At 42.8% G+C, this 24,254-nt stretch overlaps 1 protein-coding gene across 2 annotated transcripts in view; it reads left to right on the plus strand.

Moving 5' to 3' along the window:
* The window catches only part of CERS3 (ceramide synthase 3), a 107,511-nt gene that overhangs the window by 67,769 nt on the left and 15,488 nt on the right, over nt 1-24,254 (plus strand). For both annotated transcript variants that reach the window (XM_044231162.1, XM_044231163.1), the window contains one exon: nt 10,748-10,901. In XM_044231162.1, coding sequence (XP_044087097.1) covers nt 10,748-10,901 — 154 coding nt within the window. The remainder of the gene's footprint in view (nt 1-10,747; nt 10,902-24,254) is intronic.

Genomic DNA, 24,254 nt, shown 5'->3' on the forward strand with positions numbered 1-24,254 from the left:
TGAAGTCTCTTTCCTACATTGATGCCCGGTTGTTTGTGCCAAGTTCAGTTGGAGAAAATAAAGGGAGGGGGCATTTTTATGAATAATTAAAACAACACCTTCCAATGTGGAAAAGGCTTATGATAAAGGGAGGTCAAAAATGTGCAACCCAATGGGTAAACAGCAATTCTTACTCTATTTCTCGTTTCATGAATGTGGATCTTTCTTTGTGTTTAACAGTTTTTCCCTTTATTCATTGAACTGTCATTGGTCAATCACCGGCTCTTTGAAAGAGAGACATGTTCTATGTTAAACAAACTATAATAAATATAGCCACCATTAATTGAATGCCAGACACTGGATGAGGCCCTTTGTATATCTTGGCTCTGGTCTATACAACAAATCATAGAGATAAGGTCTTATCACTCCTACTTCACAGATGAGAAAACGGATACTGATTTCATTTTCCATGATCACTGACTGGTCTTAACAATGGTCTGGATATCCTTTCCATATTAATTGGCTCTTGATCAGCCTTTTGATTTTGTTTAGCCAAGGGCTGGCAGTGAAGAACCGATATTGTGTCTCCTCTGACAGTCATCCCTTTAGCAAGCATAATTTTCCATATGTTGATTGACAGGAAATGAAGAAGTGTGAGGAAGTCTTTGATAGTTTGGAAGAAAGAACTTATAATGACCCATTATTTGGGGCTGGTCTAATAGTCTCATATCCCCTCAACAGAAAAGTGGGGTTGGTGTTGCTGAAGATCCTGGGTCCCAGGGGAAAGAGAAGGAATATAGATTCCAGACCTGATTCCTAGTGAGTGAATGTCATCCTTGACTAGCCTGCAGGGAAGTCTGGCCAGACTTCCCTATGGAGGCCAGCTACATGCTTAAACCAAGACCAGTGTCTTACTTAGACATTTTCTAGAGAGGAGCAGCATAGTGTGGTAATTAAGTCCATGGATGCTAGTCAGGCCTAGATTCAAATCCTGGCTCCACACTTATGACCTGTATAATTTTGGACATGTTAGGTCATTTCCCTGGGTCTCAGTTTCCTCATCTGTAAAATGGAAGTAATTGTTGTCACAGGCTTAAATGAAGTAATACATATGAAATAGTTCAGAATTGTGTCCAGAACATAGTAAGGATTGGCAAATGCTAGCTACATTTATTAAAGTTATTAATAAGTCTCTAAGAATTTGAAATTTAATCTAGAATCAAAATCTGAGACACAACACTTATAATACTCTCCTTGGTTGATGAATCACATTACCCTCACTTTTGCTTTGGTTGAGCACATGTGTTTGTGAACTTTTAATGGTTGTATGATAGCGGATACTGATAGTGTTGACTTTCAGGTAATAGTTGAATTATGGCTTTTCAGCATGACTTTTATGATGCCATAAATCCAGCATTTGCCCACCAATGGTCTCTTCTTATGTTCCAGAAGTACCATGTTTTCTGGTTTATCTGTTACTACATAGTAAACTATCTAAAAATTTGATGGCTTAAGACAGTGTTGAACAAGGTGGTTTTTTTTTTTTGTAAAAGGCCATAGAAGAGCTATTTTCAGCTTTAAGGGCTGCATATGGTCGCTGTCACATACTATTCCTTGCTTTGTTTCATTTCATTTACAACCCTTTAAAAATGTACCAAACCCAGCTGAGCTAATAGGCCAGAGAAAAATAGGTCGCGGGCCTGATTTTATCACCAGGCCTTAGTTTGCAGACCTCTCTCTTAAAATAACAACATTTATTGATTATTACTATGGCTCATGGTTTGCGGAGTTGACTGGCTCCAGCGAGGTGGGGGTTTTCACTTAGGGTCTCTGTTGTGGTTACAGTTAGATGTGGCCAGAGCTGGGAATTTTCTGGAAGACTTCCTCACACCACAGGGTTGAAGTAACACGTAAAAAGTCAACTGGTTGATGCTGATGGCTGGTTGATACCTCAGCTGGGCCTGTCAGCTAGAATCCCATCACATGGCCTGATCTCCTGGTAGCATGGCAGCTGGATTTCAGGGGTGAGCAGCCCAGAAGAGAGCTAGGCAGACGCTGTGTGTCCTTTCATAAGCCACCTGCAGAAGTCACATCATGCTGCTTCCAACCTCATTTTCTTCATTGGATCCAGGTGACTAAGGCCAGCTCATATTTGAGGGAAGGAAAATTAGACTCCATTTCTCCACGGGAATAATTTCAAAGAATTCGTGGGCATATTTTAAAAACATACACCATGGAAGCTCTCAGTCCCAGGGAACTGTCTGAGAAGGTTTGCAGTCTTGCCGCTGTGGTTGGCTTTTGATTCAGCAATGAAGGACGTTAACCTCAGACATTCCCATGATGTCTTAAATCAACAAGCAAGCTTCCTCTTGCCCAGAAAACAACCAAACATCATACGGGGGTTGAGTGATTGTGGAGGTGGTGTCTTACTTTCCCACACACCCTTGACTTTAAAAATCCTAGATTTAAGGAGCCGTTCTCTTGCCAGCATTTCTGGATTTCAAGAAGAATTAGTTGCATGCATTTGGCATTTTCTTGCTCTTGATAGTTCACTGAATTCACCAGCCCACTGCAGAGGGCAGCCAATACCACTGTTTGCTGTCTTCAGGGAGTTGGATGGCAAATAAACCAGTATTAACAGACCCGACTGTAAAAAATTTTTTTGCTGGTAAAAATTTTTCCACACTGACGTTGACGGGTCCTCCTTGTTTGGAAGGCTGAGGAAAGCCTCACCAAGCTATTGGAAGTTTGAGAGATTGATTCTCGATGGTTTTTGAAAGAATCCATTGTGGTGTGTTACCCTGGCTTACATAGCGTTCCCATCCACTTGAACATGTTACACAATCATCTTGCGGTGCCAAAGAGGAAAAGTCAGTTCCTTGTTGTTAGCCTGGCTCCAACCATCTGTCTAAAATGTGTAAGCGTAGATTCATTTTTCAAGGATATTTTATTAGTTCAGTTTGAAGGGGGGGAATTTACTATGGCCCAAACGATGTGCAGATGATAGACCTATTTCATGGATCCAGACATTTCCGAGGCGCTACGGGAGACCGGCAGCCCACCACTTGCTCTGTTCCTCACAATGGCTTTCGTTGCACCTTTTGTGGTAGACAAAGGGTCCATTGGGGAGAACACTGGCCCATCTGAAATTTATCTGGAAACTGTGGGAGAAAGAAACAGAGCCCATACATTACACTTCCCTTTCCTTCTCTTTTACTTTCCCTTGGTTTTCCCCAGCCTCAAACTGCTTTCCTCCGATGAGCTTCTTTTGTGTGGGTACAGCTCTGTCCCCTCTTCTCTCCTGCTTTTTTTTTTTTTTTTTTTTTACCACCCCAGGAATCTTATTTAGCCAGTTGTCACTCAATCAGTGTCAGCATGTGGTAATTACATGGTTTTTTATAACACGGTTCCTCTCAACATCAGACAGGAATTCCAATCGGCCTGGGCCAAATTACTTTAATCTGATTGCCTAGTTACCTCATTTGTTTGCATTTTTATTCAAAAGCATTTAAATCTCAGGCTTATATTTTTTAAGGGTATTCCCAAGTGTTTTTTATTTTTTTCTAAGATTTATTAATTTATTTTTGCAAGAGTGGGGGAGAGAGAGAGAGAGAGAGAGAGAGAGAGAGAAGAGTGCATGAGCAGGGGGAGGGGCAGATTGAGAAGCAGATCCCCCCTGAGCAGGGAGCTTGATGTGGGACTTGATCCCAAGACCTCCGGATCACGACCTGAGCCAAAGGCAGACACTTGACAAACTGAGCCACCCAGGTGCCCGCAATTGTTTAAAAAGATGGCTTCTCTGCTTTTGAATTATTGGATGTATCTCTATTTGAATATCATACAAATACTGCTGGGGAATCACTAGGCTAGAAAGACCTTCCTAAGTTCAGGTAAACAATTTCTCTGATTCTTGACAGTTTCCTCCATAAACCACAAGGGCAGATAACAATTTAGTCCAGGCTAATCCACTGAAGGAAAGGAGCACTCCGTCTCAACGGAAGTTTACGGGGGGAGGTATTGGCTCGCTGGTTCGTTTCTTAAACTCATCACACATAGAGGTTGTGGGGAATACACTGGATGAATGAGACACAATTCCTACCTTGTGGGAGGAGTTCATAAGGGCAGCAGAAGAGATCCTTTTATCAACCACCCTACCTATATATTTGAAGATTATTAACATTGACCTGTGTTTTGGATGTTCAAAAAAATTTTCCAAAGGTGAATAATCTTTAGGTAAGGAACTTGCTAATCTGCAAGGGTACATATGCTTGTGGTAACTTTATGGAATCCCCACCATTGGTTCGCTGGACTTCAGGCTTCAGCTTTCAAGGATCTGGCTCTCAATGGCAGAGGAAAACAGTCCCATGGAAAGCCTCAGGTGAAAAGGAATTCTGTGGGTCGTGTGGCCCTAGAAGTACTTGGAATGGCTATCAGAGAGAGGGCAGTTTCGAGAAAAGATAAGCCAAAGCTAGAAGAGTACAGCAGTGCTCTTAGTGGACACTCAGCAGAGGGGAGACAAGAGTAAGGACCCAGGGGACCTTTCCCATCCTCATAAAGCCTGGAGCCTGGGTTCTAAATAAGTCAAGGGCAGAGCCTCGGTGTCATGGTGCCCTGGTGGGTTTCTAGGCCCTCCTGGGATGGTGCTGTGCCCGACTCACAGCCACCAGAGGAAAGGACAGGCTCATGCAATAAGAGAGTGGCCCTGTTGAAGCTGGGGCCCCTCCCTGGAGCCACCACCGCAGATGTGTATCTCTGAACTAGACTTTCCAGTTGCACACCTTGTGTAAGAGACGATGAACTTCACCACCTGGGTTTGTTCAATGTCTCCTTGACAGTGTGCCCTCACGGGAACTCCTTCCCTCGCACCCATGCGCTCGTTACTTCTGCAGCTCATAGATGTGTAAAGGACAGCTCCAACCATCACCCTTCTTCATATTGTCATACTTTAGGATAACGGACATTACCCAGAATTCAGCCAAACCCCTTTATTCACTTATTTATTTAGAAATAATTTCAAATATATAGGATACTTTCAAGTATATTACCAAGAATTTTTAAAATATTTTTTTAAATTTTTATTTATTTATTTGACACAGAGAGAGAGAGAGATCACAAGCAGGCAGAGAGGCAGGCAGAGAGAGAGGAGGAAGCAGGCTCCCCGCTGAGCAGAGAGCCTGATGTGGGGCTCGATCCCAGGACCCTGGGATCATGACCTGAGCCAAAGGCAGAAGCTTAACCCACTGAGCCACCCAGGCGCCCCTATTACCAAGAATTTTAATGTATTGTGTTTACCCAGATTTACTAGTTGGCATTGTGCCCTGTTTGCTTTCTCTTTTCTGTTCTCCTTCTCTCATCCTTCTCATTCTGTCTCAACACACACACACACACACACGCACGCACGAGCATATATGTATCTACATGCGTTTTCTGAATCATTTGCAAGTTGTAAGCATCATGTCCTCTTAGTCTTAAATTCTTCGCTGCGTCTTTCCTAAGAACAAGGGGATCCTTTTACGAATCACAGTATTGTCCATTGATCCAGTATGTTTTTACCCCCTCCTACTGGATCTGGCCCAAGATCATATTTTGCCTTCAGTTCTCATTCACCTGGAACAGTTGCTTTCTCCTTCAGGTCATCACTGTTGTGGAAGCATGTAGACACCCCTACTTATATTCCAGGTGGGGAGTTAAGATATTTCCAGGATCACACAGCAACTTAGGAAAGACTAGAAACAGGGTATTTGAAACACAGAACAGATACGTTCAAATTCAATTAGTAAATCGGATGACTTAAAGCAGACATAATTTGCCTTCCCTAAGTATTTATTAAATTTCCTTCACTACACAGTCACTTTGAAATGTAAGGCATCCCTGACACATAAGGTAGGCAATTACTCACCAGTAGAACCAGTCTTTGTTATCCTGAGACGGCTGAATGCGCACCCCTATAATTAGCAAGAGAAAAGGACCTTCACCTTCCAGTTTTCATTAGGAAAACACAATTCTGGTGGCTGCCTTATCTAGCCCAGCAAATCCAACTACTGTTTAAACCAACCATGTGATTTTTTTTTTTTTCCAAACTACGGAAACTCCAGTAATTGCTAGAGGGAAAGTGGGAAAGCAAACCAAAGAGGGAAAAGTCTGACGTTCACAATCCGGGGTCACGGGCTTAGTGCAACCTTTCGGGCAGATTAAAGGCCAGTGGACGGAGCAGAGTGGTTTCAGGAATCCGGAAGCACGGAGTTTCTGAGCATCCTCTGTGGAAAGAGAAATTCCACATGGCCAGGAAGGGAAACATGTGTTTGTGTGTTCCTGCGTGTGCTTACACATGTGACACACGTGTCTGGGACAAAATTGAGTAAGACAGAGGGGTTGGTTTTTCTCTCCTTCCCACTCTTCTTTTAGCAAAAGAAGAGAAGAGTTGAGATTGAGACTGGACCATCCTCTACTGAGGATGTAGACTGATAGAAAAAGGTCCTGACCGAGTAACCACAGCCCCCAGACCCACTGACCCTGGGGCCACAGCGGCCACCCCCTTCAGAGCTCCTCTCCATTTGGTCCCCTCGTCCTCCTGCACAGAATGTTCCAGCCAGCACAGCGTCCCCACTCCCTCTCTGGAGTGACTTCCCCTTCCTTTCCCGAAGCAGAAACTCCAGCCCGTTCAGCTGCCCAGTCCCCTGGGTGTTGCTCTCCCTGTCGTGGGAATGCCAGCTCTCCACAGTAGGAAGGGGTGGGTGGAAAAGGCGTTGTCAGAGCGGGAGTCACGGCCATGGCTAGAACGACCGTTTTCCCAGTGCTTCCTGGATGCGAAGCTCTTCCCAGTTGACAAATCATTAAGCCCACACAACAGTTTGATGAGGGGAGTGGTGGTGTTTTCATTTCACAGAAGAAACGGATGCCCAGAGAGCTTATGTCACTTGCTGCCAACCGCAAGGGAGCCGGGATCCTCAGCTAGCCAGCCCCAGAGCCCATGCCTTTCCTCTCCCCTTGGGGCAGTAGCTGGCTCTCTCTGGAGGCATCTGTATTTTAATGGTGGTCTCTTCCATTTCTAGGACGCTGCAGTGTGCAAAGCTGGCTGTGTGTTTCCCTGGAGCCTCCCAGTCACGGGGCAGGGCGACTTCCACCCTGTCCAAGGTCCAGGAGGCTTAGTGACTTGGGTGTAGGTTATGAGGCAAGAAAAGTGGCCTCAGCCCCAGAAGGCTGCTCTGATGAATCTGGGCCGGGTGTATCACTCCCCTTTCTAAAACTAGCAAATCTTCCCGATGCCATATCTTGCAAAGCCAACAGGGGGCACCTCCATTCACCTCCACACCTGTATCTTACACCACCCCTCCCTGCCACTCCTCTCCCTTCAGCTTCACTGGTCTCCTCTTAGCCCTTGACTTTTCTACAATGCCTCCCACCTGAGGGCCTCATTCCTGTGGTCCCTTCCAACCAGGACCCTCTTTTCTGTGTCTTCCCTTGAACTTGAAGAAAAGAGAACTCTCAGGTCAACTATACCCCACCCTCTGTTTTGTTTTGTTTTGTTTTTTCTTTGTTTGGATCACAATGAGTAATTACATAGTTAAGACATTATTCACATTCTCTGGTAGAATATATAAAGGAGATGCTTTTGAATCATTTCCTTTGTTTTTTTTTTTAAAGATTTTATTTATTTATTTGACAGACAGAGATCACAAGCAGGCGGAGAGGCAGGCAGAGAAAGAGGGGGAAGCAGGCTCCATGCCGAGCAAAGAGCCCAATGTGGGACTCCATCCCAGGACCCTGAGATCATGATCTGAGCTGAAGGCAGGGGCTTAATCCACTGAGTCACCTGGGTGTCCCTCCTTTGTTATTTTTGACATCGACAAATTCCTAATGGGGATCCAGTAAGGAGGAAGGCCCAAGAACAGGGGAAGGGAGGATACAGAGATGAGGATGTCATGGCCACTGCCTTCGGAAAGCGTGCCAGCAAGGGAAGAGTGATCTTGTACGAGCAACTGTGACCGCAGGGCAGGTTGAATCAGGCCAAATTCTCTCAAGGACTTGGGAGTGGGGGAGTCTAGAGGAATTGGTATACATTGAGAGGTGATCAGAAGAGCACGGAGAGCTTTGATGTAGAGGCGCCCATGCTTTGGTGGGTGAAGACATCTCAGCTGAAACGGGGAAGGGCATTGTAGGCTGAGAGCATACAGAGAAAGGCATACAATTGCTTACAGATCCAGCAAACGAGAATGGCAAAGAGGCTTTACGATGCACATTATTTCCTGAAATCCCTGTGAATGCAGGCACTGGAATGTGAGCCTTACCGCTTCAGGGATTTGGGTCAGTTTTATTCATTGCCCTAGTCCTGTCTCCTATAAAGTGCCAGGTAGCACTTTGGTAGGTGCTCAGGGAACACTTATTGAATGGATTGAATGGATACTCATTGCTTCCATATTACAGTTGAGAAAATGCATGGAGAATTGGATCAAGGCTACACAGAACCAGGATTTTAAGTGAAAGAGCCAGTATATTAAGAAAATGTGGGGAAATATATTTTGTAATGATAGAGATAAGAAAGGCCTTTAAAGCATACCATAGAGGCAAACAAGAAAGGCAAAAAAAATGATAAATTTGGTTACAAGAGTATTTTAGAAGTTAGTTTGCCACAAAAATCATTAACAAGGTTGAAAGAATTAGACCATGTGGCGATATTTAATAGGATTTAAAAATAATGTTGTTGCCCTTGATATGTAGAAAGCACTCATGAATCAATGGAAAAAGTAAACACCCTGATAGAAAAATGGACAAATACCATGAAGAAGCAGTTCACAAAAGTATACATCAAAATTACCAAATAAAACACAAGTATATATACACATATATTCACTTCACAATCAAAAAAAATGTAAATATAGGGACGCCTGGGTGGCTCAGTTGGTTGGACGACTGCCTTCGGCTCAGGGCGTGATCCTGGAGTCCCGGGATCGAGTCCCACATCGGGCTCCCAGCTCCATGGGGAGTCTGCTTCGCTCTCTGACCTTCTCCTCGCTCATGCTCTCTCTCACTGTCTCTCTCTCTCAAATAAATAAATAAAATCTTTAAAAAAAAAAAAAAGATCTTATAACAATTTAAAAAAAAAAAATAAAAAAATAAAAATGTAAATATAAACAGCATGATGCTCTTTTAGATAGAGGCTGACAAAGTACAATGTTAGTCAAGATTGAAGGAAGCAGGTAATCTCATACACTAGTGTAAGACAGTAAATTGTGGTCTTGTTGGAAAGCAGTCTAGCAATGTATCCTAAAATGTAAAATGAGTATACTTTTTGATTAAGGATTTTAGCTATTTTAAGAAAATAATCAAACAGTTCTATCAAAATGTCTTTACAAGTAATTCTTATAATATTCTCTATAACACTATGAAAATTTGGAAAACAATATCTACCCAAAAATGGATTAGTTAAATAAATAAGTGATATCTGTAGGTATATTTCTCTGCAGGTGTTACATAGGATGGCATATAGTAGGGGTTGGCAAACTCCAGCTCACAGGCCAAATCCAGCCCTCTGACTTAATATACCCATTAATTGGTATAATTCTGTAACTGCTCTCACATTGTGGTGGCAGAGTATTTACAACAGAAACCGAATGACCCAGAGGCCTAAAATATTTACTATCTGCCCCTTTACAAAATTGTTTACTGATCCCTGATATGTTGGTATATCCATTAACATGGAAAGCTCTATGTATCATATTTTTGAGTCATAAAAGCAGGGTACAAAATTACATGCCTAGCGTGTTTCTGTGGTATAAAATCGTGCGGTAATGGAAAAAGGCCAAAAGGAAAAGGAACTTAAAAACTTAAAGAACGTATTTTTAGGAGAGATACATATCTCTTTATGTATTATAATTCATACGACACCAAAATGAGTCAGTTTACCATATGTTCATGTAAAAAGTAAAATATGTATGGGAAAAACTGGAAGATAATACACAAAAGTTCCAATATAATTTGTTTAGACTGGTGGTATTACGGGCAACTCTATTTGTTTTTCTTCTTTTTCCTATTTTTGTATGAATAGATTATTTTTATAGTTAGAATAATATACCTATGAGCAAACCAATCCAGCAAGTCTAAGATCATGGTAGTGTATGAAGTCTGGGAAGGGAACAGGTAAACCCTTCCTACAGCAGTCGTTTCTGAAGCCACTGTGCGTTCTGGGTGATCGAGGGCAGCTCAGAATGATGTCCGTGAGTCTGTTCACGAAATACATAAAGCATGCAGTTCGCTTTAGAAACTGGAAGTAATAATAGAATTTTTGCTACTTTAAAAGCCTCTTTTATTGGAAAATTTACTTTGGTAAAATTCACCATTCACTTTGCTGCCTAATACACGAGTTTGTGTCAGAAGGGCAATTATAACCCTAGGTAAACATGCATTATCCTATTTATTCTACAAACCCCCGGGGAAGCCGAGTAGGGTCGTGTAGGCTCTTCTGCTTGCAGAGAGGAAACCCAGGTACAGAGACTGGAGTGCAGGCAGCCTGACCATAAAAATTCCATTTGCTTTAACTTTTCTCCCCAGAGGCAGACTGTATTTTTTTTTTTGTAGCTTGCCAATAATGATATAAAAGGTAATATTATCATATTGTTTTCCCTTGAGAATTTCCTGGGCATGGTTAGAAATGAAATAAATGTTGAATGCCTTGGGAGGAAAAGTATTTGTTTTCTCACTGAAAATTCACTAGTACTGTGTAATGAAATCCTTTGGTCTAGTTTTTTTTGTTTGTTTGTTTGTTTTTTAGGATTTTATACTGCACATTGATTCTGCCTCTGCACTACCTGGAGCCTTTCTTCTCATACATCTTCCTCAACCTCCAGCTCCTGGTCCTGCAAGCCCTTCACCTGTACTGGTGCTACTTCATCCTAAAGATGCTCAGAAGATGTTTATTCATGAAGGTAAGGTCTGTCTGAGCCTCACCGCAAAGTGGACTTTGTTGCCAGATTGAAGGTGATGCCCTGACGACGGAATGCGTTAGTTATTTTGGAGTTAACCAGAATTCCTTTTCTTCCTCTTGATTTGATCATGATTGATAAAAACGTATCTAAAAGGTAGCTTTTTTTTTTTTTTTAGGTGGGTCTCTACGGTGCTTTTAAGAAATTGTTTTTGTTAGAGGACCAGTCATTTTTATAAAGCTTTGGTCCAAAAGTGTTGCTTTTTTAAAAAAAATAGATTTTATTTATTTATTAGAGCGAGAGAGTGCATGAGAGAGAGCTGGGGCAGAGGGAGACAGAGAAGCAGGCTTCCCACCGAGCAGGGAGCCCGATGCAGGGCTAGATCCCAGGACCCAGAAGGCAGAGGCTTAACTGACTGAGCCACCCAGGCATCCTGATTGTTGCTTTTTAAGGATGTCCTAATGAGCCTAGATTTGCTCTGGTTTGGGACAAGCTTTATGGTGATTATAAGTGATTACTGAATAATACTTCAGAGCCTTACATTTACCTTTACTGAGCACCCAGTTTGCCCGTGATACTCACCCCGACCCTTCTCCTACCATCTGAAATATTGTATGTCATTTGATTATGCCTTTTTTCCTGAAAGCATCTTCTTCTCTAAATAATAACAAACTAATAATACATTTCAGACAATAGGAGCTTTCTGTTTGTTTGTTTTGAATTCTGTTCTGGGTTTTAATTCCAGAATAAGGGTGGGGAGGGCTTCAGAAATGAGTAAGACATAATTCACTGCCTTTGGGGAAACGACCCGACATCTGGGGGGAATATTCACCTACTAGCGACTTCCTATAGTGTGCTAAAGTGATATCCCATAAACTTGCTGTGGGAGACAGAAACCCGTTGACTCAAGGGCCGGCCAGGGAACATTATCAAATGGAAGGAATTTGACTTGAGCCTTGAAGGCAAGGAAAAGAAAATCATAGTTCCTTGTCAGAAAATCATACTTCTGAGGAAGTTTTTTCAATTTATATGACCGACAGAGATCACAAATAGGCAGAGAGGCAGGCAGAGAGAGAGGAAGGAAAGCAGGCTCTCTGCTGAGCAGAGAGCCCAATGCAGGGCTTGATCCCAGGACCCTGGGATCATGACCTGAGCCGAAAGCAGAGGCTTTAACCCACTGAGCCACCCAGGCACCCCCTGAGGAAGTTTTAATTAAGGATCTTTCAAGGTGGAAGTTACAGTGGGCCAGTTTTCCAAGGTTACCATCCACATATAACACAACACGGTATCATCAGAGGGAGTGACTTGTAGGTAACAGGTACGGTGGTAATTTACCTGGGAAGTTCATGTTCTGATGAAATGGACATCGTGATAACTGACCTCTGGGTTTTCTACCATCTCCTAGCTTCTAGATCTAGACAGAGGTCCAGGGAGTTAGGCTACATCTGGATTAATCTCAAACCAAATTCAAAAAGTAGTTTTTGTTTGTTTGTTTTACCAAATGACTGACTTGAGCTTGTTAGCTTGAGAGCAGACTCTCTCCCTTAAAAAGTCAGAGTGCCAAGAAGAAACACTTTCATTGAATGCTTCTAGTTTATTAATATTCTGAATAGTTTTCTCATGACCTCTGCAAAAGTTATTTTACCTCCGAGTGACTGACAAAGTTGAAGGGAGTACGATAAGGTTAAAAAATGGAGCAGTTAGACCCTTTGCACATGGGGAGCTTGGAGGGAAGGGCGCTGAATTGAGCTGGTCCCAGCCCTGGGTCGAGTTTCCTGGAGCGCGGGTCTCCCTAGCCAGAAACTGTGCCCTTAATCACTGGTGAGTGACAATAATTACAGGCTGGAAGGGAGCCAGGCTGAACAAAACTCGGAGCCCAGAAGATACTCTTGTTTGGTTTCAGCATTGTGTTCATATTTCTGATCTCTAATGGGTTGTACCAGGCCTGATTAAAAACCCAGTGGGTTGGGGAGCCGTGAACAGGAATTCCCGATTTCTCATGCTGTACTTTGGAAAAGCTGTTTCCAATAGTGATTTGACAGTGGTGGTGGAGGCCCCCGAAGCCCTGATCCCTGCAGTTCGTATGACTTCAGCTGGCTTGCACATGCATGCTGTTTTCCACAGCAGTGGCAAAACTGGCTGTGAACTTGGCTTCTTCCTCCAAAGCCGTAAAGCTGCCTTTTAAAGAATGCTATTTGAAGGCCCCATAGCATGCGAAGGGGGGAGAGAGATAAAGGCGAGAGTGGACATTCTTAGAGGAGCAAGGAACAAGTCAGTTTTCAACTCTACTTAATAACTTGTTAGTGTTTCATATACATCCCTCGGTCGTTTCGAAGGTGACGAATTCTTGGATATTTACAAAACAGAACTACCGAAGTTCTTAGGCCTCCTAAAATGTCTCTCAAATCTTCTAACGGAGAATGGGAATTTGTCTTTTTAAGTTCCTGATGCCTGATAGGCCCTTGATAAGTAGTGTTGAATATGCAAATGAATATGTAATTCAGGGAAACAAATTGCAGGGCGGGGTGGGGGGTGGTGGTGGAAAGTTACAAAATTGTTTATTAAGCTTTTTTTCTGGTCTCCATGGATTTGCCTGGTAGACCGGAAAGACAAAAGTGACTGCACATCTTAAAAATAGCGTTTGTTGAAATATCCACATCTTATTTCCCCTCAACAGTGGGGTCACCGCCTGCATATGGCGAATGAAGACCTTCTACCATTTGCTTCTGCTGTCTAAGACCTTAAAATAACAATCTCACTATAATTTCAGGGCTCTGACATACACAGACCATGACCAGCAGGCACTGAAGCTAAGCTGGTTCCTTTCAAATGGGGGATCTTGTGAGACACTCCCAGCCCACGCATCACTTCGGGAAGTATGATGGGCCAAGATATTTGTGTTGTCATTCTCTCTGCAAACATGAGACGTGCTTTCAGAGGAAGTGAGGAGGGTGGCATGCTCTCGTTTAAGATTACTTAAGAGAATGTGATCATCCCTACGCTTTTATTTTCTTCTTCCTAAATATCACACTGGGTGCCGGCCAACTCAAGCATGTCTCTTTGACATCTTGGGCTGGTGAGCTGCCAAGACACGGAGGGCGGGGCTGAGCGGGCCACCATGACAGCCTAGAGCCAGGACCGAGCAAAGAGCCCCTGGCAACCGGCCCCAGCCATCTGCTCCCGACAGGCAGAGTCTCTTAAGTTCACAGATGACACTTGACACACGCTGGACCCGTTTTGCTCAAGAATGGCCCCTTCTCGTAAATAGGAGAAATCTGTGGCCTCAACCAGATTCGCACAGTAAGTTTGTGGCCAAGCCAGGGCTTGAACTCGAGTCTCTTTGCTTGCAGTACTCCGCCTTTTCTAACTCCTGTTGATCTGAAATAATCAGAAAATTAACCGAAACAACTGGCATGGAGTAAGAAAGAGTCCATAAACAACTTGGGTAATCAAGATAGTAGAATGAAACAAGAACAGATTCTTTAGCTTGTTTTGGAACTTTCTGAAAACAGAAGAAAACATTTCGGAAATCTTTTTTTTTTTCCTTTTTTTTTTTTCAAGATTGTATTTATTTATTTGTCAGAGAGAGAGAGAGAGAGAGCATGAGCAGGGAGAACAGCAGGCAGAGGCAGAACCAGGCTCCCTGCTGAGCAAGGAGCCCAATGTGGGACTCAATCTCAGGACCCTGGGATTGTGACCTGAGCCAATGGCAGGTGCTTAACTAACTGAGCCACCCAGGGGTCCCTGGAATTTTTTTTAGTTTCAGGTCACTTCCTAGTAAAGCAAGTCCAGAATAGCTAAGAGTACAGACTTTCCTGTTTGTTGGCTCTGTGATCTGAGGCTTATTACTTCCATTTACTGCCTCAGTTTCTCCACCTATAAAATGGGGGTGATGGTGTTAACACCTGCCTTGTAGGATAAAACCCTCAAAAGAGTGCGTGGCACAGAGCAAGAGCGTGAGGACGTTGGCTGCCATTACCATTACCGTTATTCCTATTAACTCATGTTCTCTGTGGCAAGTCACGGAGAGGATGTGACTTCCAGGTCGCCTGGCAGTTTGTTGTCAGTCAAGGCCGCCCTCCCTCCCCCATGGATAATGCTGTAGCTGAGTCAGATGTCCATCCAGGGTGTCCCTGACCATTTGCTAAACTGTCTTCGGCCAGTTGACTTGCGTGACTCGAATTCTGATAATCCTTTTTGACACATGCTCTCAGAGAGCAGCGTGTTGGTGAGGAAATATAAAATCAGAAACATCCAGTGAACCTCCAGGTCTCTTTTGCTAGTAGTTAATAGTGGATCTAGAAACTGCCCTTTGCTGAACAAGAGATAAAAATATCGTAAAGGCTGGCAGTTAAAATAGAGTACTATAAAAATGCTATCGGGGGGCGCCTGGGTGGCTCAGTGGGTTAAAGCCTCTGCCTTCGGCTCAGGTCATGATCCCAGGGTCCTGGGATTGAGCCCTGCATCGGGTTCTCTGCTGAGTGGGGAGCCTGCTCGCCCTACCCTTCTCTGCCTGCCTCTCTGCCTACTTGTGATCTCTGTCTGTCAAATAAATAAAATCTTTAAAAAAAAATGCTATCGGTTTGGGGCACCCGGTAGCTAGTCAGTTACGTGTATGAATCTTGGTTTCAGCTCATGTCATGATCTCAGGGTCGTGAGACGGAGCTCTGCGGAGGGCTTGCGCTCAGTGAGGAATCTGCTTGTCTTTCCTTCTGCTCTTCCTCCCTCATCTTGCTCTTGCGTGCGCACACACAACCTTTCAGATAAATAAATAAATAAATAAATAAATTTTAAAAATACTATCAGTTTACACTTCCATATTTCTGAATATTTATATAGGTTAACTGCTTTAACAACCTATTGAAGAAACAGCAGTGAAGTTTATAACTTGTAAAAAGTAACTGTGCAAAGTTGCTTGGTTTGAAGAATTCCAGATTTGAATATTCTTCTACCCTGTGCATTTAGCTGAGCCACAGAAGAGACTTTCAGAACTGGGGGAGCCCAGTAAATATCCACCAGGATAGCATGGTCCCCCTCTCCTCAAGGCTCATTTGTGTTATAAAACTACACTATTTCCAAGGCAGGGGGCAGTCAGTGAGGAAGTTACAGACTCACCCAAGGTCACACAGGGGTGGGCTTCATGCTCGCAAAGCCCAAGACTTCACAGCCTATGTTGCTAATGCCATGGTGGTCTTCTGCCTCCCCAGCAGCTCTGTGTCCTCCAAACACGAGTGATAGGTATTCAGTGTGTCTGTGTTTATCTGTGTCTGTCTGTGTGTGCGTTTAGTGTGTCGTAGGCTCAGCTCTCACACACTTCATCATCTTTTTTCCTATTCAGGGAGTTTTAATAAATGTACAGAGCCTGTAACCATTCCTCTGTTAAAATATAGAACATTCCCCTGGCCCTGTAAATTCTTAGTGCCTACTGCGGGTCCTCACCCCTTCCCACATTGGCAACCACTGTTCTTATTTCCATCCCATAGATCAGTTTCAACTTTCTTTAAAAAAAAAAAAAAAAAAAGATTGATTGTTTGATTGATTGATTTTACTGAGAGAGAGAGCGGGGGAGGGGACATTTGGAGGGGGAGAGGGAGAGAGAGTCTCACGCAGACTCTACACTGATCATGGAGACAACTCGGGGCTCAATCTCATGACCTTGAGAGCATGACCTGAGCCAAACGCTTAATGGACTGCACCACCCAGGCACCCCTCGACTTTCTTAAACCTTATATAATTGAAATCATGCAGCATGGCCTCTCTATGTTCTTTCACTACAAACTTCATAATTTTATCATGACTCCGCCCGTTCCCTTTGTAATCCCCGTGTCAGTAATCCCTGAAGTCTGGCTTGGCTCTTTGGAGAGGGCATTCTCTAGAAAATCTCCCTAGGCCTATCCCCATTAGGGGATTTTGTGGCTTAAGACAATCATAAATCTGAGTTTTTATGAACTTGAAGGTGTGGAGTTATTTAAAGAAATCAGAGTAGCAGCAACAGCCATCTGCGTGACTCCAAGATAAAAAAAGAAGGAAAACGTATCATGAGTGAGAGACCCGGGAGCAAACCGGCCTCTTTCCAGATTCCTGCCTCCAGCAGATTCCCTGTTTCTTTGCCCTGGATGCAGGGGCCTCATAACAGACCCCTAGGCACAACCAGGGCACCTAGATAAATGCGCAGGAGGAGACCCAACCTCACACTCACTTCTTGAGATGGAAGCAACTCAGAACTGGAAAGAGGGGTATATCTGCCCGGTGAGGAAGTAGAGGCTCAGCGGGACAGAGGGGCTTTCTCAGGCTATTCGAACCACGACAGGAACCCACACAATGGGTCCTTTTCAGTGAATGTTTTTCTACAGCAGAATACCGTTATCCAGGGATTTCTTTAGATACTGGGCTATTTGATAGCTGTTCCCAAGCTCTTTGGAAATTCTTCTAGTATCTTCTTCCAAATTGTTTCTTCTTTCCGTTAGTCACAGTGGGTACCTATGTCCAGGTGCTATGACCCCTCTTCCTGCTGCTGACGAAAACAGGCTGACTTCTCAGCTCTTCCTTCCAAGCACATGGGCCTCTGATGGAAAAAGACTGTATTAGTGTTCTTAAATCAGTCAAACGAGATTTTGTTTCAGTTTTCTTCAATCCATCCTCCGTTCCTTTGGAAACAGGCACGAGCCACGGCTAGACGCCAGCAGCCGAGTGAGGACTGTTATCTGTAGCTTTCAGCTGCTCGGTGTTTGTTCAAAAGCAGCAAATCTCACTTCCCTGAAATCGCCTGTGAATTTTTAATTATGCACATGATTTTCCGTACTTACTTTATCCCGCATTAGCTCCCTTTGTGCATACACCTACATTTCTTGTCTTAGGTGTTTCCTAACAGTGGTTTCGAAGATACCAGTCCTTTGGAGGTACGGGGACTGGTCTGGTCACTGGATGGGCAGGAGGTCAGCTGAAGCCTTTGTAAAAGGAAGGGACTTTTTCAAAGGAAACTTGTTCCAGGAAAGCATCTCTGAGGGTAGCAGTAGGCACTCAGGTCCTGCCCTTTCTTTCCTCTGTCCCAAATGTTGACTCTGATGTTTCCTTGAGCCACACGGGTCATACCTCGCAGAAGTTGAAAAAGATGTGAGGGATAGGAGAAGATCATCTCTTGTACTTGGCTTTAAAAATCATTTCACAAAATCCTTGGGACACCTGAGTGACTCCATCGGTGACATGTCAGGCTCTCAATTTCGGCTCAGGTCATGATGAGGGTCAATAGATTGAGCCCCACATTGGGATCCATGCTGGGCATGAAGCCTGATGAAGATTCTCTCTCTCTCCTGCTCCTGCTTCCCCTCCCCCTCCACTCATGCCCTCATGCTCCCTCTAATTAAATAAATAATAATAAATAAAAATCCTTCCATAAAAATGGAATTGAATTTTATGTACTCCTAAAAGCAACAGATACTCTCCATTTTTTTAGTAGTGAAACAGACACACGCACAGGCAAATTAACACATGCACACACATAGATGTCTTATATGGGATTTGAGTTTCTGTTTCTCTATCAGCCTAGACGAGGGGACAAGCACAGTTCATGGCTTGTTACTAAATCTACACATTCACACCAGGGGGGTGAATTAGTGGGTGCTTGGGCCAGAGAGATTGGTCAAAGCACATGTAGGGGAGAGGTCTACTGTCTCTGTTAATATCTCATGAATTTCTGTGGCCACACGCTTCTGGTGGTCCTCTCTCCTCCCACTCTACATAAGTCTTAGTAGACAGCTTTATGTAACAGAAAAGAAACCTTATTCCTGAAAACTCATTTGTGTGTGCTTCACCGACTGAACCCCCCAGGCACCGCCTTACTGTGCTTCATTTTGATTAATTACTATTACTACGACTTCACAATCTTTGATTTTTTTTTCTTTTATGGTATCTGATCAGCAGTTAGTCCAATCTAGTGTGTTTTTAACTTCAGATATTCTATTTTCCATCTCTGTAAATTATATTTTGGCCTTTTTTTATATCTTCCATTTTTTCTTAATATGTTTGTGTTTTTCTCTACCTCCTTGAATATATGGAGCATATTTATAACAGCTATTATAACATCTTTGTTTGCTAATTCCATCATCTCTGATAATCTTGGGTCTGTTTCTATTCATTGAATTTTGTCAGGTTATGTGCCCTATTTCCCAACTTCTTTGCAAAGCTGCTAATTTTTTATTAGATGCTAGACATTTTGAATTTTACATTGTTGGATGATGGATTTTGTTGTATTCTTTTTAAATAGTGGCTTTGGTTTGTTTGTTGTTTTAAATAGTGTTTTGGGGGGTGCCTGGGTGGCTCATGATCCCACGGTCCTGGGATTGAGCCCCGCATTGGGCTCTCTGCTCAGCGAGGAGCCTGTTTCTCTCTCACTCTCTGCCTGCTGCTCTGCCTACTTGTGATCTCTGTCTGTCAAATAAATAAAGAAACTCTTTTTAAAAAATAGTGTTTTTGTATGTAGTATAATTAGTGTATTTTGTTTTTGTATAGCATCAAGTTGCTTGGAAGTCTGATCCTTTCAAAGGCTTGTTTTTAAGCTTTGCTAGAGTGAGCCCAGAATAACCTTCAGTCAATGGCTATTAAGTGAAGTGCATCTTAGCATTCTCCTCGATGTGCATAAACTAAGAGTTCCTTTCACTCTGGCTGGTGAGAAGACAACAAGCTATGACCACAGTCTGAGCTCCCAGGGTTGTTTTGCCAATTTTTCCTGGTGAATCTCTGCCCAGCCTTTGGTAGCTTCCTGATTCACCTGCACAGGCCAGTGCTCGATCAAGGACTGAAGGGAATTCTACTGAGCATCTCAGGAGCTTCCTTTCTATGTGCCTCCCTTCTCTCCAGCATTCTGTCCCACGAACACCAGCTTCGCTTTGGGGAACTCCGCATTCTCTTTCCTCAACTCGGTGGCACTTCTGGGCTCTGTCTAAGCTTCAGCTCAGAAGCAGTAAGATGGTGTGCAGGCACCAGTGCAGCGCTCTTCTCCTTCATTTTTTTTTTTTTTTTGCCTCAGGAACCATGATCTTGAGCTGCTTATTGTAAGTCTAAATGTCTAAAAACTATTGCTTTTTTAAAAGATATATTTTATTCAGCTTTCATTTGTCTAACATGCTAGGATAATCTAATCTTGTTTTTTCTATCCTGGCCAGAAGCAGTTGTCACAGCATTTCATTTTCCAAATAATAACAGTATATAAGCTTCCTGAGACAGCCTATTTCATTTTCAAACAAGTATAACTGTTAGGTAGATCTTTCTTTTTTCCTGATCTTTCCCTCTAGGCCAGTGCTGCCCAATAAAAACATAATGTGAGTCACACATATAATTTTAATTTATCTAGTAGTGCTTTTTAAAAACTCATAAGGAACAGATGAAATTAAGTTTAGTAATATATTGAACATAATAGAAGCAAAATATTATCTTTCAGTCTTGCCTGCTATATATTTTGCCTGGTCAATATTTTAACCAGGGGAAGATTATAATCATATGTAAGGTTAATATCACAATTCAGCAGTCAATACCAAAAATTATTAATGAGATTCTTTTGTTCTTTTTTTCCCATTAAGTCTTTGAAATCCAGTGTGGATTTTATTTTACACTTACAGAACATCTCAATGTGGACTGACCACATTTCAAATGCTCAGAAGCCATGAGTGGTGAGTGGCTACCACACTGGTTGTTGTAGGTCTTGGCTCTAGAATAACAAAGGTAATTCTCTTCCCCTGCATATGGGACAGGTGGTGGGATCTGTTTTCCTGTGGGATCTGTTCTCATGGAGTCTCTGATGTTATACTCAATTATAATGGGCTGGCTAAACCCACTACCCTTCCTTTCCTTTTTTTTTTTTAAAGATTTTATTTTTTTATTTGACAGACAGAGATCACAAGTAGGCAGAGAGAGAGAGAGGAGGAAGCAGGTTCCCTGCTGAGCAGGGAGCCCAATGTGGGGCTCGATCCCAAAACCCTAGGATCATGAGTTGAGCCAAAGGCAGAGGCTTTAACTCACTGAGCCACTCAGGCGCCCCTACCCTTCCTTTTCCACTCTAGAAAGGTTTTCAGTTGGTGAGCAAGGGAGGATGATAGCTGGCCTATCGTCTTGTCTCTTTCTGTTCTGTAAGATCCTGACTTTTCTTCTGTGTTCTTCTTTCCCTTCATTGGTTATCTCCAAGTACCTCATCCTCTTTATTTACCTGATTCTTCCCAACAAGTTCCACTCCCCATCTGATACACACTGGGGCTCCTTCTCCTTAGCAAGAGCTAGGAACCACCAGGCCCCAGCCTGTGCACATATGCTTTCCCTTGCTCTTTCTGGAAGTGACTTCTGTCTGTGCTTCTTCTAAGTCACTACACCCACCCGGCTCATTTTTCCATGCTTACCCTCTCCACTTTTCAGCCACAGGCTAGAGGGCTGTAGTGGCTCATTGGAATTTGGATGTATGTTTTCTTCTTATAGATAATCTGAACAGTGTTCTCTGTTTCCCAGGACGTCTTGCTGATGTCTCAGTATGGAAGCTACACACAGCAGCCCAGCTGCCCTTAGACAACAACCCTATGCCTTCCCTCACCATGGCTCTGCTTCTGGAGGTTAAACACCTCCAACTCTTCCAATTGTCCCTCGTCCTATGATACACTGTTGAGTTTTTTCAACTACCTCTCTTGTTTCATTTTTCCCATATTCTCCTTTAAATGAACAGTAGTTTCGAGACATGGTCTGACAGATACACAAGTAGGTCTCCTATCTCTTTTTGTGAAGATTCTACTTCCGTCAGTGCAGCCTAGATTTGTTCTGAGTCACTGGGCAGTCACATTATGCTGCTAATTCATACCAAGTTTGAAATCTATTAAAACCCCTAGGTCTTGGGGTGCCTGGGTGGCTTAGTGGGTTAAGCCTCTGCCTTCAGCTCAGGTCATCATCTCAGAGTCCTGGGATTGAGCCCTCAGCCCCTCATCAGGCTCTCTGCTCCGTAGGGAGCCTGCTTCCTCCCCTCTCTCTCTGCCTGCCTCTCTGCCTACTTGTGATCTCTGTCTATCAAATAAAAAATAAATAAAATCTTTAAAAAAAAAAAAAAAACAACCCTAGGTCTTCTTCACATGGGCCAAGCCACATTTCCTCCATTCAAGGGTTGTCTGGCAATGGTCATGATTTGTGTTGGAATTTACATTTCTTATTATTAAACTTCACTTCACTTATCCAGCTTATCCTTTGAACCTTTTGCTTACACATAGGAAAACATGACATTTGATGACAGATGCTTAAACGTTCCTGAGGTCCTTTTCTCTAAAAGCCCTATCAAAGATTTAGGAATATTCTATAGAAGTCTGTTCATGAAAAAAGTCATTATGCTTCTATCTGATACATATTTTCATCAGGTGAGGATGGTGATCACATTTAAGGCAAATACAGGGTGAGGTGTACTGCTCACATCGACAAGAGCTCTCCCAGGATTCTCACTTTTTATTTCAGATCACCTGGTTACATATTAGCTATGTCAACTACACCTGACTAGCATGGCCTGTGGAACCTTTAAAGAAAGATATTCACGGCCAGGACCAAACTCAAATCAGTTAAATCAGAATTTATGGAGACAAGGCCCAGACATTAGACTTTTTAACAGACTACTTCTCCTGAGTAAGTGATTCTGATCTGCCTTTCAGGTTGAGGGCCACTAGAAAGTAGAGAAGACCACGTGTGTGTGTGTGTGTGTGTGTGTGTGTGTGTGTGCGCATGTATGTGTGTCTTCTCCATTACTGGGCAAGCATCCCTGGATGGCTCTCCATTTCTTGGGTCTGCTTTCTAAAAAGCAGAGTGATCTGCCTTCTTTCCCACGTGTGTGGAGTTTTTGGACATGACCTCCACGAATACTCCCATCTTGCAAATTTTAATCCGAGCAGTTGATTTTCACGTTACATAGGTGTTAATGCTAAAAAATCCTTGTAAAAGAAAATTCTGACTATTGATACAAACACTTGGGATTGTTTCCATCGTAGAAACCCAGAATTCTTTAAATAGTACATTTCTCTAGAGAAGTAAAGGCATGACTCATTTTATAAGATGATTTACTAATTATTTTTAAACAACCATCTGTTATAGGAAGTGAGACATACTGCTAATTTTCTACTGCCTCTCTGGACTAAAAGGACTCATGACATAAAGATATTAATAAAATAAAAATGAGTTGGGATCATGGAATTTTTAAACTGGAAAGACCCATAGAAGATCCTCTGCTTTAACTTCTATTTACAGAGAGTGGCCATCTAGGGAGGGGCTATAGGCCTAAGAAACAGCCTGCCAACCACAATGTCAGCCCAGCCATCGCCTAGAGCTGGTTAGAAATGCAGCACCTCCGGGCCCACCAGAGACCTTGCGAATGAAAGTCTATATTTTCATCAACTCTAGGTGATTTATATGCATATTAAAGTTTAAGAAGCATTGGTCTAGAAAATTCGGACCCAGGTAACTAACAGGAAATGTCCGGGTATAGCTAGGTTTGATAGTTTCCAATTTAAATTTAATGCAACTTCTTTGAGAAAAAAAAAAAATGGAGGAAAAACGCAATCTTTTTTTTTTTTCCCCTGTGACCTTGTCATCTTGGATAATAAGCAGTATAATAAAAAGGAACGCATTTTGGTAGGAGTTCAGAAAATTGCACTCCTTGAGTGAATGTACTTCTTTTTCTTTTCAGACAGGGAAAGCTACAAGTTTGCTTTCAAAACAGCATAAAATGCTTATTCTATTGTCCTTTGTTTCATTGCCAGCTATGGATTTAGACGTGGAGCCATTCAAAAGGCAGTGGGATGTTATGAGTCATTCATGACCTCCTGGGCTTTTGACATGACTGGAGAACCACAGATTCCCAAGTCCAGAGTTTCCTGAAGGCCTTTGAGAAACACAGCTTGCAATTTATTGAAACCCTAGGTGCAGATATCTTTCCCAGAGATGTACAGGAGTGCTGTGGCTAAGTTGACTCCTTTACTCAAAACGAGCATTTTCTCTTGTTAGCATTACCATTATTTTCCCCTCGTTGTCAGCATTTGCTTTGTTTGGTAATCCTTGCAATCTGTTCTTAGGAGTCCAGACCAGGGCCGGATGTATCTACCTTCACTAACAGGCAAATCATGATTGATTGATAAAGATCTATAGATTCTAGAATCTTAAAATGAAGAAAAAATTACAAAAAAAAAATAAAGCCAAGCATACAGATATGAGGGTTTGACTACATTTACTAACCTTTTTGGTGGGGTTGAAAGTAGTAAGTTGTGTCTGAACTGAGTGGTGTTGGTTGTGATACACACATAGTACAATGCAGGCTGGTGGGTATGGATGGAAGAATGTTCTCTGAGATCCACT

This window comes from Neovison vison, chromosome 13, assembly GCF_020171115.1.
Source record: "Neovison vison isolate M4711 chromosome 13, ASM_NN_V1, whole genome shotgun sequence".
NCBI classification, from domain to species: domain Eukaryota; kingdom Metazoa; phylum Chordata; class Mammalia; order Carnivora; family Mustelidae; genus Neogale; species Neogale vison.